Source organism: Pongo abelii, chromosome X (assembly GCF_028885655.2).
Source record: "Pongo abelii isolate AG06213 chromosome X, NHGRI_mPonAbe1-v2.0_pri, whole genome shotgun sequence".
NCBI classification, from domain to species: Eukaryota; Metazoa; Chordata; class Mammalia; order Primates; family Hominidae; genus Pongo; species Pongo abelii.
The window spans coordinates 90,778,392-90,790,990 of record NC_072008.2 but is presented as its reverse complement, the minus strand read 5'-3'; the positions used below and the strand labels follow the sequence as shown (position 1 = coordinate 90,790,990).

General features: G+C 33.6%; 2 protein-coding genes across 17 annotated transcripts in view; one reads left to right on the top strand and one right to left on the bottom strand.

Moving 5' to 3' along the window:
* The window catches only part of POF1B (POF1B actin binding protein), a 100,481-nt gene extending 97,201 nt beyond the window's left edge, over nucleotides 1-3,280 (top strand). Inside the window, 1 exon segment of the mRNA NM_001132070.1 lies at nucleotides 2,207-3,280. Coding sequence (NP_001125542.1) covers nucleotides 2,207-2,212 — 6 coding nt within the window. The 3' untranslated portion in view covers nucleotides 2,213-3,280.
* Nucleotides 3,281-8,566: 5,286 nt separating this feature from the next.
* ZNF711 (zinc finger protein 711) overlaps nucleotides 8,567-12,599 on the bottom strand; it is a 28,931-nt gene continuing 24,898 nt past the window's right edge. For all 16 annotated transcript variants that reach the window (XM_024241151.3, XM_054544798.2, XM_054544801.2 and 13 more), the window contains 2 exons: nucleotides 11,521-11,664; nucleotides 8,567-11,018 (listed from right to left, as the gene is read on the bottom strand). In XM_024241151.3, coding sequence (XP_024096919.1) covers nucleotides 9,841-11,018; nucleotides 11,521-11,664 — 1,322 coding nt within the window. In that variant the 3' untranslated portion in view covers nucleotides 8,567-9,840. The remainder of the gene's footprint in view (nucleotides 11,019-11,520; nucleotides 11,665-12,599) is intronic.

Genomic DNA, 12,599 nt, shown 5'->3' with positions numbered 1-12,599 from the left:
GCTGAAGAGTACTTTAAACATCATATACTCCAATATTTACTCTACCTTCTACAACATCCTCCAAGATGGCCAGGTGACACGGACCTTGGCATCTTTCTAAGCGGTCCAATCCATTGCTAAGGGGACTGATTATTGAAACCTTCTTATAAGGGACTGAGAGCTACTTCCCTAAAACTTTTACATATTGCTCTATTAACTTTTAAAGTAATGATCATCAAACAGGTGATATATAGTTGTCACTCAATATCCATGAGAGATTGGTTCCAGGATCCCCTATAGATATCAAAATCTGTAGATGCTCAAGTCCCTTATCGGCATAATATTTGCATATAACCTATGCATATCTTACTGTATACTTTAAGTCATTTCTGGCTTACAATACCTAATTCAATGTAAATTCTAAGTACGTGTTATACTGTCTTGTTTAGGAGGTAATAACAGTAAAAAAAAAAGTCTGTACATGTTCAGTACAGAAATGATTTTTTTCCTGAATATTTTCAACCCATCATTGGTGGGGAACCCATGAATACCAAGGACCAACTATATATTCCCTAGCATAGTTGCTGTCTACAGCAGCAATTTTGTACCTTACGGGACATTTAGCAATGTCTAGAGACATTTTTGGTTTTCACAACCAGAGGGGTGGGTATTATTGGCATCTAGTGGTTAGAGAACTAGGATGCTTCTGAACATACCACGATGTGCAGGACAGTCTCCCATAACAAAGAATTATCCAGCCCCTAATAAATAGTGTTGAGGTTGAAAAACTCTGCTAACAGAATGCTCTTGGGTTTTTTTCCTAATTATATACTCCTATACTGGTGCAAGAGATTCTAATAGTAAGCCACTGGTAGGGATCATAGGAATGTGTGATGTCCTTCTGGTGAAATGAACAGAGAAATGTTTGAGGATCCTAGTTCTCAAATCATACATATCTGACTTAAAACATTGTGAAAATGACAGCCTTTGACTTCTTATGATAAAATTATCTACCTGTCAAACTACTGAGGTATAAAAGTAGGCAAAACTAAATCTATGGCTATTAAATAAAGAAATGGTTATCCTTGTGGGGTGGATACTGATTAAAAGGAAGCATAAGGAGAGATTCAGGGTCTTAATAATGTTCTGTTTCTTTGTCTGGGAGATGGTTGCATATGCGTGTTCAGTTTGGGAAAATTCATTTATTTGAATACTTATATAATATTTCCATTTTTTTCTACATGTTTATTATACTTCAATAAAAGCCTTAAAATGCTTAAGTGTACCGTGGTGAGCAATAGACAAATATACAAATATCAATCCAGTATTCTGCAGAACCTTTTGAAAAATATTTAAAAATTACGCTTCAGATGTATAGTTAATAAAATTAAACATCTAAACATCTGTTAAATAACTTTTAGAAACATCTTTTGGTTGAACAAGCTCAAATATTTGAGTCAACAAAAAAAAATTCAAAAAGTTTCTTTAGCGCTGAAGCTCTTCTTTAACTACAATACAGCCATCAATCTTTTAAGTATGGTTGTTATCATCAATGAAAACAACCAATGTTTAGTAATCCCAAAGTAAAAATAACTGCATTTAAACTCTGAAATGTTGTTTTTGTTAGGTCATTAGTTAGCTGAAAATTACTTACTACTAATTATCAACCCATAGAATTTAAAATTGGCCACTCAAAGATAATTTGATGCCCAAAGTTAGAACTGAGAAGCAATTGCTGCTACTAACCCTAACCACATGTATCCCAGAGGTGGCAATATGAAGACCTGCCAAATAAAGTTTCTACAGAATAGTAGCCACTATTCTCTGCATTAAAAATGTGCAGCAGTAAAAATCAAAATTGGTATTTGAAGAATCTATAGATACTGATAGCAAGGTCAGAATATATTTAAATGCATTCACAGATGAAAATCCATATTTATTAAGAGATGATTGGACATATTTAAACTCTAAATATTACTAAGAAGGAAATCTACTTAATTGTCCTTCACTCTTGCTTAAAGTCATTTGAAACATACCATGACTAAAGTAAGAAAGACAAATCATTGTTTCATTGAATATATATATATATAAGAGTGCCACAGAAGTGCAATACATGTCCTTTGGTTTTATACAAACCAATTTAAATAATTTTCCATAACTTTGCATACAGTAACAATGACTTTAATTATGAACCGGTTGTAAGATAACCTTTTTTCTTCTTTTCTAGCCATGAATGGATCCACTTTAAAGTATTACAATTCAAAGGCGATTTTTGTGTGTGTGTGTGTCTCTGCATTAGTACTTTGTTATTTTTCCATCACTAAAGGCCAATCAGAATTTGGAACCATGCTGCTACCCAAGAAATCTAATGGAATGAATTAGTTCTGTAGATGATAATTTCTTCAGCCATTTATGAGACTTAAATCTTTTCCATAACACTCATGTATTCAGTATAACAACATACTAACTGAAAGAGGGACCTGATTGTTTAAAGTTTGATTGCAGACACTGTAGAACATAACTCATTATGTTTCAGATAGGGTACCTCCTAGATATCGAACTAATTTGTTGGGGTAGAGATTTTACAAGTTATGCCATTAGAAGATTTTCTCTGATATTATATGTGCAGTTCAGTTACAAGATGAAATCATGTTTTTTTAACAAAAGAGATAAAACACAATTGAAGCAAAAAATAACAGCTAGTATATAATATATGCAGTCTGTATTTGCTTTTCACACTAGGCCTGATGGCTAAAAGATATGCTTTATTACACGCTATTTTCACCTCTTGAAGATATAGCTAAGTCAAAGGTGATGATTAATTTCATTTAGCAGGGAAGTGGAATAATATCTTTTGAAATAACTAAGTCCACTAAATTATACAGTATGCTATTCTGGTTCTAAGTACATATTAGTCCCTTGGCAAATCTGTTCTTTCAAAGCATACCTTCCCCAAATGAGCCTACCTACTTCTTGAAAAACATATAACACAATATGGTAGTAGTAGGTGGAAGGAAGGTAAGTTTTTTCATAGTGGTATGCAAACATATCATTGAAATATTACATAGATATAAAGACTTAGGGAATAAAAATAGCAACAATAAATACTTGATAGATTTATCCTACTTGGGAGAAATATTTTGTAGCAGAGTATTTAGTATACTTAGAAGTTGATTTAGCAATTGGGCTTTAATGACCTTACAAAGTGAACATAAGTGAACACAAGTATTTTTTCAATGCAAGATGAGGATGAAAATTTTAAATTTCAACCCATCTGGCTAAAGTTAAGACTTAGGAAAAATTAAAATGTTGCCTTTGTCCAAGTATAGATTAAGGCAACAAACATATTTGGGTATATAATTTGAAGTTTTGCACTGAAATATCTTTGCAAGTATCCACATAAAATTCTGTAATGCCTTACAATTATATTCTAATAATTATGCATTATACTAAGACACCATTAAGAACAGTTGAGGCACTACACTAAATCAAACCATAAATGAGGAAAAAACTTTTAATGTTCTTTTCTAGAAGTGTTCAAATAGGTCTTGATATGAAGCTAAAAGCCTTATTTATATTATCTTAATATTTTGGCTAAAATGTTAAGCTCCATAACATGAATTGATACAATTCCAATTTTATCAATATTTTGTGATAGAAAAATGTTAATATTCTTCATGAGCTATACAGTCCTTACATTTTTTCCCTTGGTGTAGGAACAACAGAGGAGTTTCTCCTCTGCTAACTATTCATATATATAACTGTAACAAAAGTGTACTATGCTATGCACACACTACAAATAATATAAGGGGAAGTTTTATTAGCTTAGTAGGAAACTGTTATTATTAAGGTTTAAAAATGAGAACAGGTGTGAGTTTTCCAAAATACTTAAAAATAATAGTGTCAAAAATTCGGGGGCAGTTAGGGAGTCATGGATGGAACTAGAGGTCACTATATTAAGTGACATAAGCCAGAAACAAACATTGCATGTTCTCAATTATTTGCGGGATCTAAAAGTCAGAACAATTGAACTCATGGATATAGAGAGTAGAAGGATGGTTACCAGTGGCTGGGAAAAGGGGTGTGTGAGGGGAACTGGGGATGCTTAATGTGTACAAAAACTATGTAGTTAGAAAGTATGAATAAGACCTAGTATTTGATAGCACAACCGGGTGAGTATAGTCAATAATAGCTTAATTGTACAAATAACTAAGAGTATAATTGGATTGTTTGTAACGCAAATAAATACTTGAGTGGATGGATACCCAATTCTCCATGATGTGATTATTTCACATTGCATGCCTGTATCAAAATATCTCATGTACCTCATAAATATGTACACCTATTATATATCCACAAAGATTTTAAAAAGTAAGAAGTCGGCACTTTATTGGTTCACTTGATCCATGGATAGTGAATTGGGGTCATAACAACGTCCTTATCATACTTAACAATTTTTTAAATTGTAATACAAAATGTGATGATATAAATATATATATTTAAATATATTTAAATATTTAAATATATATATTTCTTTTCCAATTTGTGATTAAGATCAATAGAGGTAGTAGTGATATATTTCCCTCTCATAAGTTTCACACTGCTTATCTCTGAAAACTTCAAAGTTGTCAGGTGAGGAGTGCCTATTTATCTAATTTCTATTCCAGTATGTTTTCACTTTAGATTTGTCACATAAAATGGAGACTGCGCAATGACATGCAAAGTAATCTGTTTATGTGTCTAAATAAAATATGTGAAGTATTTACATGGTTTGTGTTAAAGTCCAAGTAGGAAATATGCAGAAGGATTTTCAGCTTAGCTGTATATTTTTGTCAGGAAATTATCATCATGTGAATGTTTATGTTGGAGCTAACAAGCATCACTCTCATTAAAAACCAAACAAAAGCAGAAAACTTCCTTATGTGGACTACTTTAACATAGTTCAACCTCCAGTTGAAGCAAGTTTCTTCTTTAAATTAGAATTTCTTTGCTTTCAAACTTAGATTTCTAAGTTCCATAACTCACTTGTTCCATAAAGCATTCTTCCCATCCTTGTAATGGTGCTTTTGCTGCCTTACTCTTCTTAACATAGACAGTACAAAAGGAACAAAATAAAGCTTTAAAAAACTTTCCATCTCACTACCCAATTTAGATCACCTTAACAAAAAGCCATCATCACACCTTTCCCATATTGCAATCTACAAAGATGACATGTTTCTTTTGAAAATAATTCTTTTGAAAGTAAATAATATGTTGTGAAAAGGTTTCCTTATGAGGTACATCTTCCCCACCACATGCCAAAACTAAATTGACTGGATTTCCATAGTACTTTTTGTCCAGTTAAAAAAATACAAAGTATTTCATTCACAACTTAGGACATATGAAATAGTACATAGAAAACATTTAAATAAAGGAAGTAATAAACAAGTGCATCTTTCTTAATAAAACATTTAACAATATTTAGTCCTGAAGAAGACATACCTCAGAATTGTTTTATGAGAAAATTAGATAGTTAGGCAGTCTTGGTAATCTTAGACTGGCCTGACACAGACAATGAGATGTTGTTAAGTTCATAGCCTTTATGTTTGGTTTCCCATCCTACCACATTAAAAAAATTCTTTTTCAAATTGAAGTATATGTTCCAGAGATCCTTTATGTTAAGGAACAGTGCTTCCAATGTAATGCTTTGATTCTGTAGTTTGTTTGCTAACAGTGTTGAATACTTATAATTCATATGTGCCAAGATCCAATAAGACAGATGAATTCTTTAAATGGGAGAAAATATAGACTTTTTGTTCTAGTTCCCTGAAAGGGTCTGATGAGCCAGCCATGTCATGATGGGTGAATGGTGCTGGAATCTAGGATAAGAGGGTTTTGGAATCAGATGGGAGTGACTAGGACTTACATTATAGGTTAAATGAGATAGTGTCAATATTGTCAATTGGTCCAGATTTTAAAATGGAGGAGAGTTCCCTTTGGAGTAATGCTCAAAGAGAAAGGCATAACTGAAACAGGCAAGCGACACATTTTTAGTTTGGGACATCTAGTGCTATACCCTTGAAGTTACAAATTGGCCAATTTCTTCTGCAGGATCTTTAGGAATCTAAAGACCCCTCATAACAATATCCAGTTCTTATCCAGGATCCAAGACTCTGAGAGATCTTTCTCAATCAGTTCCAAATTTACAAGCTATAATTCTTTTGGAAAGACAGGGTGGAGCTGAACAAAGCTGGGAGATTGGGAATGGTCTCAAACCAATTATATTCTAAGGTTCTAATCTAGTCCTGCAGCTTCTCTAAAGCCTTATTAGTTCAAAAAAATTGTACTGTACAGAATTCCAAGCCTAGTCAGCTTTTTCTTGGTTCTCACAAGGGGAAGTTGAAAGAGTTAAATGAGATGATTATTTTGTTCCTCTGCCTTCATAGAGGACGAGTCATTTCCCCCTTGGAAGTAGGCATGTCAAGAGTTGTGCTATACCCTTCAAAAATTGTTGCAAACATGTCTGGGATTTGCTACAAATTAAACCAGTGGGGGAGGGAAGCATCAAAATAAGCTAATCAGGTGTAAGTGGATGAAGGGATAAGTGAGGAAGAATACAAATGAAACAAGATTGGCCATAAAGTAGTAATTGTTGAAGCTGGGTGATGGCTATGTAGAGGTTCATTATATTTTTCTATTTTTGTACATGGTTTTCTGCAATTAAAGGGATATATATCTTTAAGGGAAGTTCAAGGTTCAAACTAAACTTGTGGTTGTCATGTAAGAGACATGAGCAGTTGAACTTAAGAGCCCTATCTGTGTAAGAGTTCCCAAATACTATCTTCTCCATCATGGCATAAGCAATTTAAAAGTGACAATTGGATAAATCCATCTACACATATGACCCTGAACTGTTCTGGAAAAATCATTTTTCAGTAATTCCCAATTTTTTCTTTGTCTTGTGAAGGTACTTTGACTTATAGACCTACATTCTAGGTGGAATCTGTCCTGGTATGTAGGAAAGCCTTATGCCAGGAAAATCTGTATTTTAAAGACAATATTTTGTTTGTAACATGGGCTAAATTCATGTCTGCTCTACCTGGGCTGGCATTTTCTAAGCCCAATATACAAGTAGAAGAAAATCCATATACTTTTCTCCAGCTCCACTGTAACCATGACAACTAGAATAACCACTTAACATGGCTGCATCGTTCAGCTCCTCTACATTTCTTAGAGCCTCCAGAGTGATTTTTAAAACATATAACAGTACTGTTTTCCTTAACTTTTCCCAAGGACTTCCCGTTTCAAACTTCTCATAGGTCTCATCTCTCTTTTTTTTTTTTTTTGAAACGGAGTTTCACTCTTGTCACCCAGGCTGGAGTGCGATGGCGCGATCTCGGATCACTGCAACCGTCTCTTATCACTCCCCCTTGCTAACCATTGTCCAGCCAAAGCTTGTTGCATCTCAGGTTGTTTGCATCTGCAGGTTTCTCTGCCTTGCTCTTCCACAAGATCTTCATATGGCTGGCTCCTTCTTGCCACTCATATCTCAGCTCTAATGTCATGTCCTCAGTAAGAATTCCCTCTGTCCACTCACCCACAACTATCTGTTTAAGCAAAGTAATTAACATGTGGCAGAATTACAGCAGGTGCTTTTGTCTACCACCTTATTACTCATATGGTAGCAACACATGGGAACTTAATAGGAATGCAGAATTGTAGGCCCCACCACAAATCTATTGAATCAGAATATGCATTTCAGCAAGTCCCCTAGGTGAGCTCTACAGACTTTAAATTTAAGAAGCACTGGTCTAACATGTGAGGCTGATATTTTCCTTTTCTGCTAGTGATTAATTAATAATTAATAATTCAACTGACAAAGAGTCTTAACTAACAGTGCCATATATATAGAATTCTATGAAATGCTCACTGGTTTGAACATAGAAAGTTATTTTTATGCTCATTTGCAGAAATCTTTGCCAAATACACACAACAATACTTTTCCTTTTGAATGTATATTGGAAACATAATTAGATGTATTCACTGCTCAGGATTGTGTCATTTAAGCAAGTTAAGAACTTTTAGTTTTCTCTCTAATATGAAGTCTAAGATCTTAAAATGGACACTTTTATTTATAGTATTTCATTATGATTTTAGCAAATAACATATATTCTTAAGAAATATGCATTACATAGTTATCATAACTGTTTAAATTCCTAGTTCATGTTGTTGTTAATGAACAAAATTCAACAAGACATTAAAGAAAGGACCAATCTGCCTAAGTAACTCTGAAGTGAAAAGTCTTTTAATAAAAAATATTGCAACTTTAAATAAACTCATAAAACCATGAAGTGCAATAAATGCTTTTTATTGTATGCTCATTTCAATGAGTAACATTTAGAAATAATAATCCCACATAACAGTAGCGATCTTATTTTACAGCGTGTACATCATTTACAGCCACATAACACACCATTTTAGTAGATATTCCAAATTTAATATTCTGAAGTTAAGAAAGATAAAAAATTTATTCTCAAGGAACTGATTCTTATCTGGTGCAAAAACAGAAAGGTGAACATTATTTGAAACACAAAGCCACAATATAGCATGAAGTAAAATTACATTTTAATTATGTTGAACAGCTGAATGTAAACATGAAGCAACTAAAACTTAAAAGTACATATCATATGCATTACATTTATGAACAGGATTTTCATAAAATTTCCCTAAACCAGCTTTTAATATTAAGTGCCATTTTGATTTGCAGCATGCTAACACAAAGCGTTGTTAAAGGGATGCATATTTTAAGTTTATACACTGTAAACTAAATATCCACCTCCAAACTCTATTGGCAGCAGATTGCTCTATTAAATACTGCATAAACACTGCCTCATATTGAAAATGCATGTTAATAATATGGTATATAGATTTTAAAAATCAATTTCAATAATGGCATAAAATTGCACCTTTAAACATTAGAGCAAGTAAGACTAGAACAATCATACTTGCTAAGACTGTCCTAAAAAAACTCTAGACATTATAATATTTAAGAAAACTGTGTTCTCTCAATTTAATCTTTAGATCATTAAGAAATATAGTGCTGATTTTGTTTGCAACGCTAATGTTGCATCCATTTTAGAAAGCCACATTTGACTCAAATATACTTTTGTCATATATGCCATACTGAACAACAATCAACTTGAACATCAGAAAAAAGGGAACTTTAATCTTTATAGACTTCACCTTAGACCTCAGCACAGAATGCTATATTTTAAGTATCCTATCCTGTGATAAAATATTAACAGCTCTGAATTCTTTTTTAATAGTACTGAATTAATCTAACCTGTTTTCCAGTTAGTTTTCTTTTAATGAATACACAAAACTTTTGTCATTTCTGGAATTTAATTTCCAGGTACAATATAAAAGGCTCAATGACCAAGTGACTGATGAATGACCACATTTTGTTTCCCCGCCCCATTTCTAAAATTGCATAAAAGTGGGTTTGCTTGCTATAGCAAAGCATCGCTAAACTCAATTATGTATTCTCTTTTCAGAAACATTTGTTATCTAACATAATCAGCCAAATGAAGTATTTGTCTTTGCTTTTCCTCTCTGTAGTTTAAATATGCATATAATACTATTACACAGATACTTAAGAAGTTTTTCTGTGACCGTTCTATAGTGCTTCTTAAATTCTTTAAGTAATTTTCAAAGGGCTATGGGATCCTCCGTGAATTCAAATATTTTAAGATCTTTAATACAAAGAATGTAAAGTCATGGTTTAGTATCAAGCTTTGAAACCCGGTGAGACAGTTAGTGAGAGTTTTCTCCCAAGTAGCATATCATATCTCCTAAATAGCTTCTTTCTTTATATTGATCATATTACATAAGAGCCTCTTTGTGGTGCCTCATAATATGCTGATTTTTTTCTGATGGTCTTCGGAATCCCTTCTTGCAGAATTCACACCTGTGTGGATAGTCTTTTGTATGTATTGATATCACATGTCGTTTAAAGCCAGATGCATCTGTAGTGCTGTATTCACAATACTCACATTGGTAAATCTTCCTTCCAGTATGGGTCTTCATATGTTTTTTGAGCTCATTTTGTTGTCTGAATCCTCTCTTGCACCTTTTACATTTCAATGGCTGATCTTTAGTATGAACTGAAAGGATATGGCCACTAAGAATAAATGGATCGGATGTTTTAAAGTCACAGTGCCTACACTGATGAATCTTCCTACCCTTATGGATATCACTATGCTTTTTGAGCTCAGAAGGACGATGAAAACCTTTATCACAGACCTCACATTTGTGAGGAAAATCCTTAGTATGGACAGATATGATGTGCCGCTTAAGGTCACTTGAATTGGTGCTCTTATGGTCACAATGAGGACACTGGTGTGTCTTATGTCCTTGAAACAAATCCAGATGGCGTTGAAGCTCCCTCTCATCACCAAATGCTTGGGGACAATGCTCACATTTATATGGCAAATTGTTACCATGTTTAGACTTAATGTGAGTTTTCAGATTTGATTGATCTGCACACCTGAAAATACAATACTGACACTGATATGGCTTCTCACCAGTATGGGTTCTCATATGTTTCTTGAGTTCAGAAGGATGTCGAAAACCCTTCCCACACTCAACACAAACATGAGGAAAATTCTTGCTGTGAACGGCCAACAAATGCCTGTTTAACAGTCCTTGTTCTGCAGTTTCATAGTCACAGTATTTGCACTTGTGCATCTTCGGCTCCTTGTCTCTTAAAATAAGTTTATTGGAACTCAGTGGACTAGCCTCTCTGTATCTTCGTGTGTATTCTGTAAATTCATGGGTTTTGTCGACTTTGTTTATAAGCTTATGGCTTTCTAAGTGGTTATGGAAACTCACTTTCTTGTTAGTTGTAAAGTCACAATCTGTACACTGATATTTTTTTCTCATTAAATGATCAGGATGATTCTTCATGTGTCTTTTTAAGAATCCCCTGGATTTAAACTTTTTTGTGCAAATATGGCAAGGGTACACTGTGAGGGGCTGTCCATCAGGACCTATTATAACAGCTAGATAAAGAAAAGAGAAAGTTGTGACATTTGGTCAGACTGTTTTAAAGGATTTTATAACAAAGGTGCCAAAACTAGTTGGCATTCACTATGTGAAAACTATACTAGTTGAATAAAATCCTGTAATATAAAAAATACATAATAAAAGCAATTAATGGCAAAGTAGCTCACTAAAAAGTAATGAGAAGCACTCTACTACGAAACACTCACATGCCAAAATGCAATATCATATATACTTTGAATACCAAAAACAGGTACCCTTTATTGTTAAGCCAACCTGAAAATTCTCTGTAAAAGTATCTTTGGAATAAACAGCAAACAAGCATAGTTTTATTAAGTACCAGTCACACAATGTGAAAAAAAAAAACAAATATCTATAGTATACACAAACAGGTACATGGAGAGTAGAATTGCTGTGTAAACCACAGATATTTTTCTTTGGTGACAAAAAAATACTTCCACATCTCAAATAATTATAATATTCATAAAGCAAAGTATTTACCTGTTTGCCACTGCCTGGTTTCTCCCCTTCTCCTCTTCTTGGCTTTTTGTTTAAGTACTTTATTTGTATTAATGCCGTCACAAATTTGAAGGTACTGTGCTGCTGTACTACTTCTGCTTTCTAATGCTGAGTCCAAAGTATTTCCTGGAAAAAAAAATTGAAACATCATTAAATCACATACATTTATACTTTTTTGGTTCTGTTGGATGAGTTACTACAGATGACATGACACCAAGTTACCACTGTGGTAGTAAACTTCACAAAGATATCCATCTTATGATTCTCTTTCTCTCTCTCACTCTTGTTCTCTCTCACTCACAAGTAAAGACATGTGTAAATATTTTGAATAGGTTATCATGAATAGGAAATTAACTTTAAAATATCTCAATTTGATCATCAATTAAATTTAAAATATCTCAATTTTATCTGGAATAAACTGATAAGATGAATGTAATATAAGAAACTGGATTTGGGGTGGGCATGATGGCCCACACCTGTAATCCCAGCACTTTGGGAGGCTGAGGCAGGAGGATTGCTTGAGGTCAGGAGTTTCAGTCCACCCTAGGCAACATAATAAGATCCTGTCTCTACAAAAAACAAACTGGCCAGGCATGGTGGCATGCACCTGTAGTCCCAGCTACTCAGGAGCCTGAGATGGGAGGATTGCTTGAGCCCAGGAGTCCAAGGTTGCAGTGAGCTATGATTGTGCTACTGCACACCAGTCTGGGTAACAGAGCAAGACCCTGTCTCTTGAAAAAAAAAAGAAAAAGAAAAAAAAAGAAAGAAAAGAAACTGAATTAGAAACAAAATCTTGGCATCAGACCAATTTTTTTTTTACCAATGAAGGCTGATGAAATTAATTGAAAAAGAAATGTAGACATATTAGTGAACCATTATAGTTATGGTGACTAAGTGTAACGCATAAAAAACAAAACAGATCTCTTGTAGATATGCTTCAGAATAGTGTACTCGATATAAAGAGTACTACATATTAAGATTGATTTTACGGGTTAACATATGGTAGGCAATTTATTGCAATTTCAGTGTGATCAGTGCATACATTAAAAAGTACTTAATAA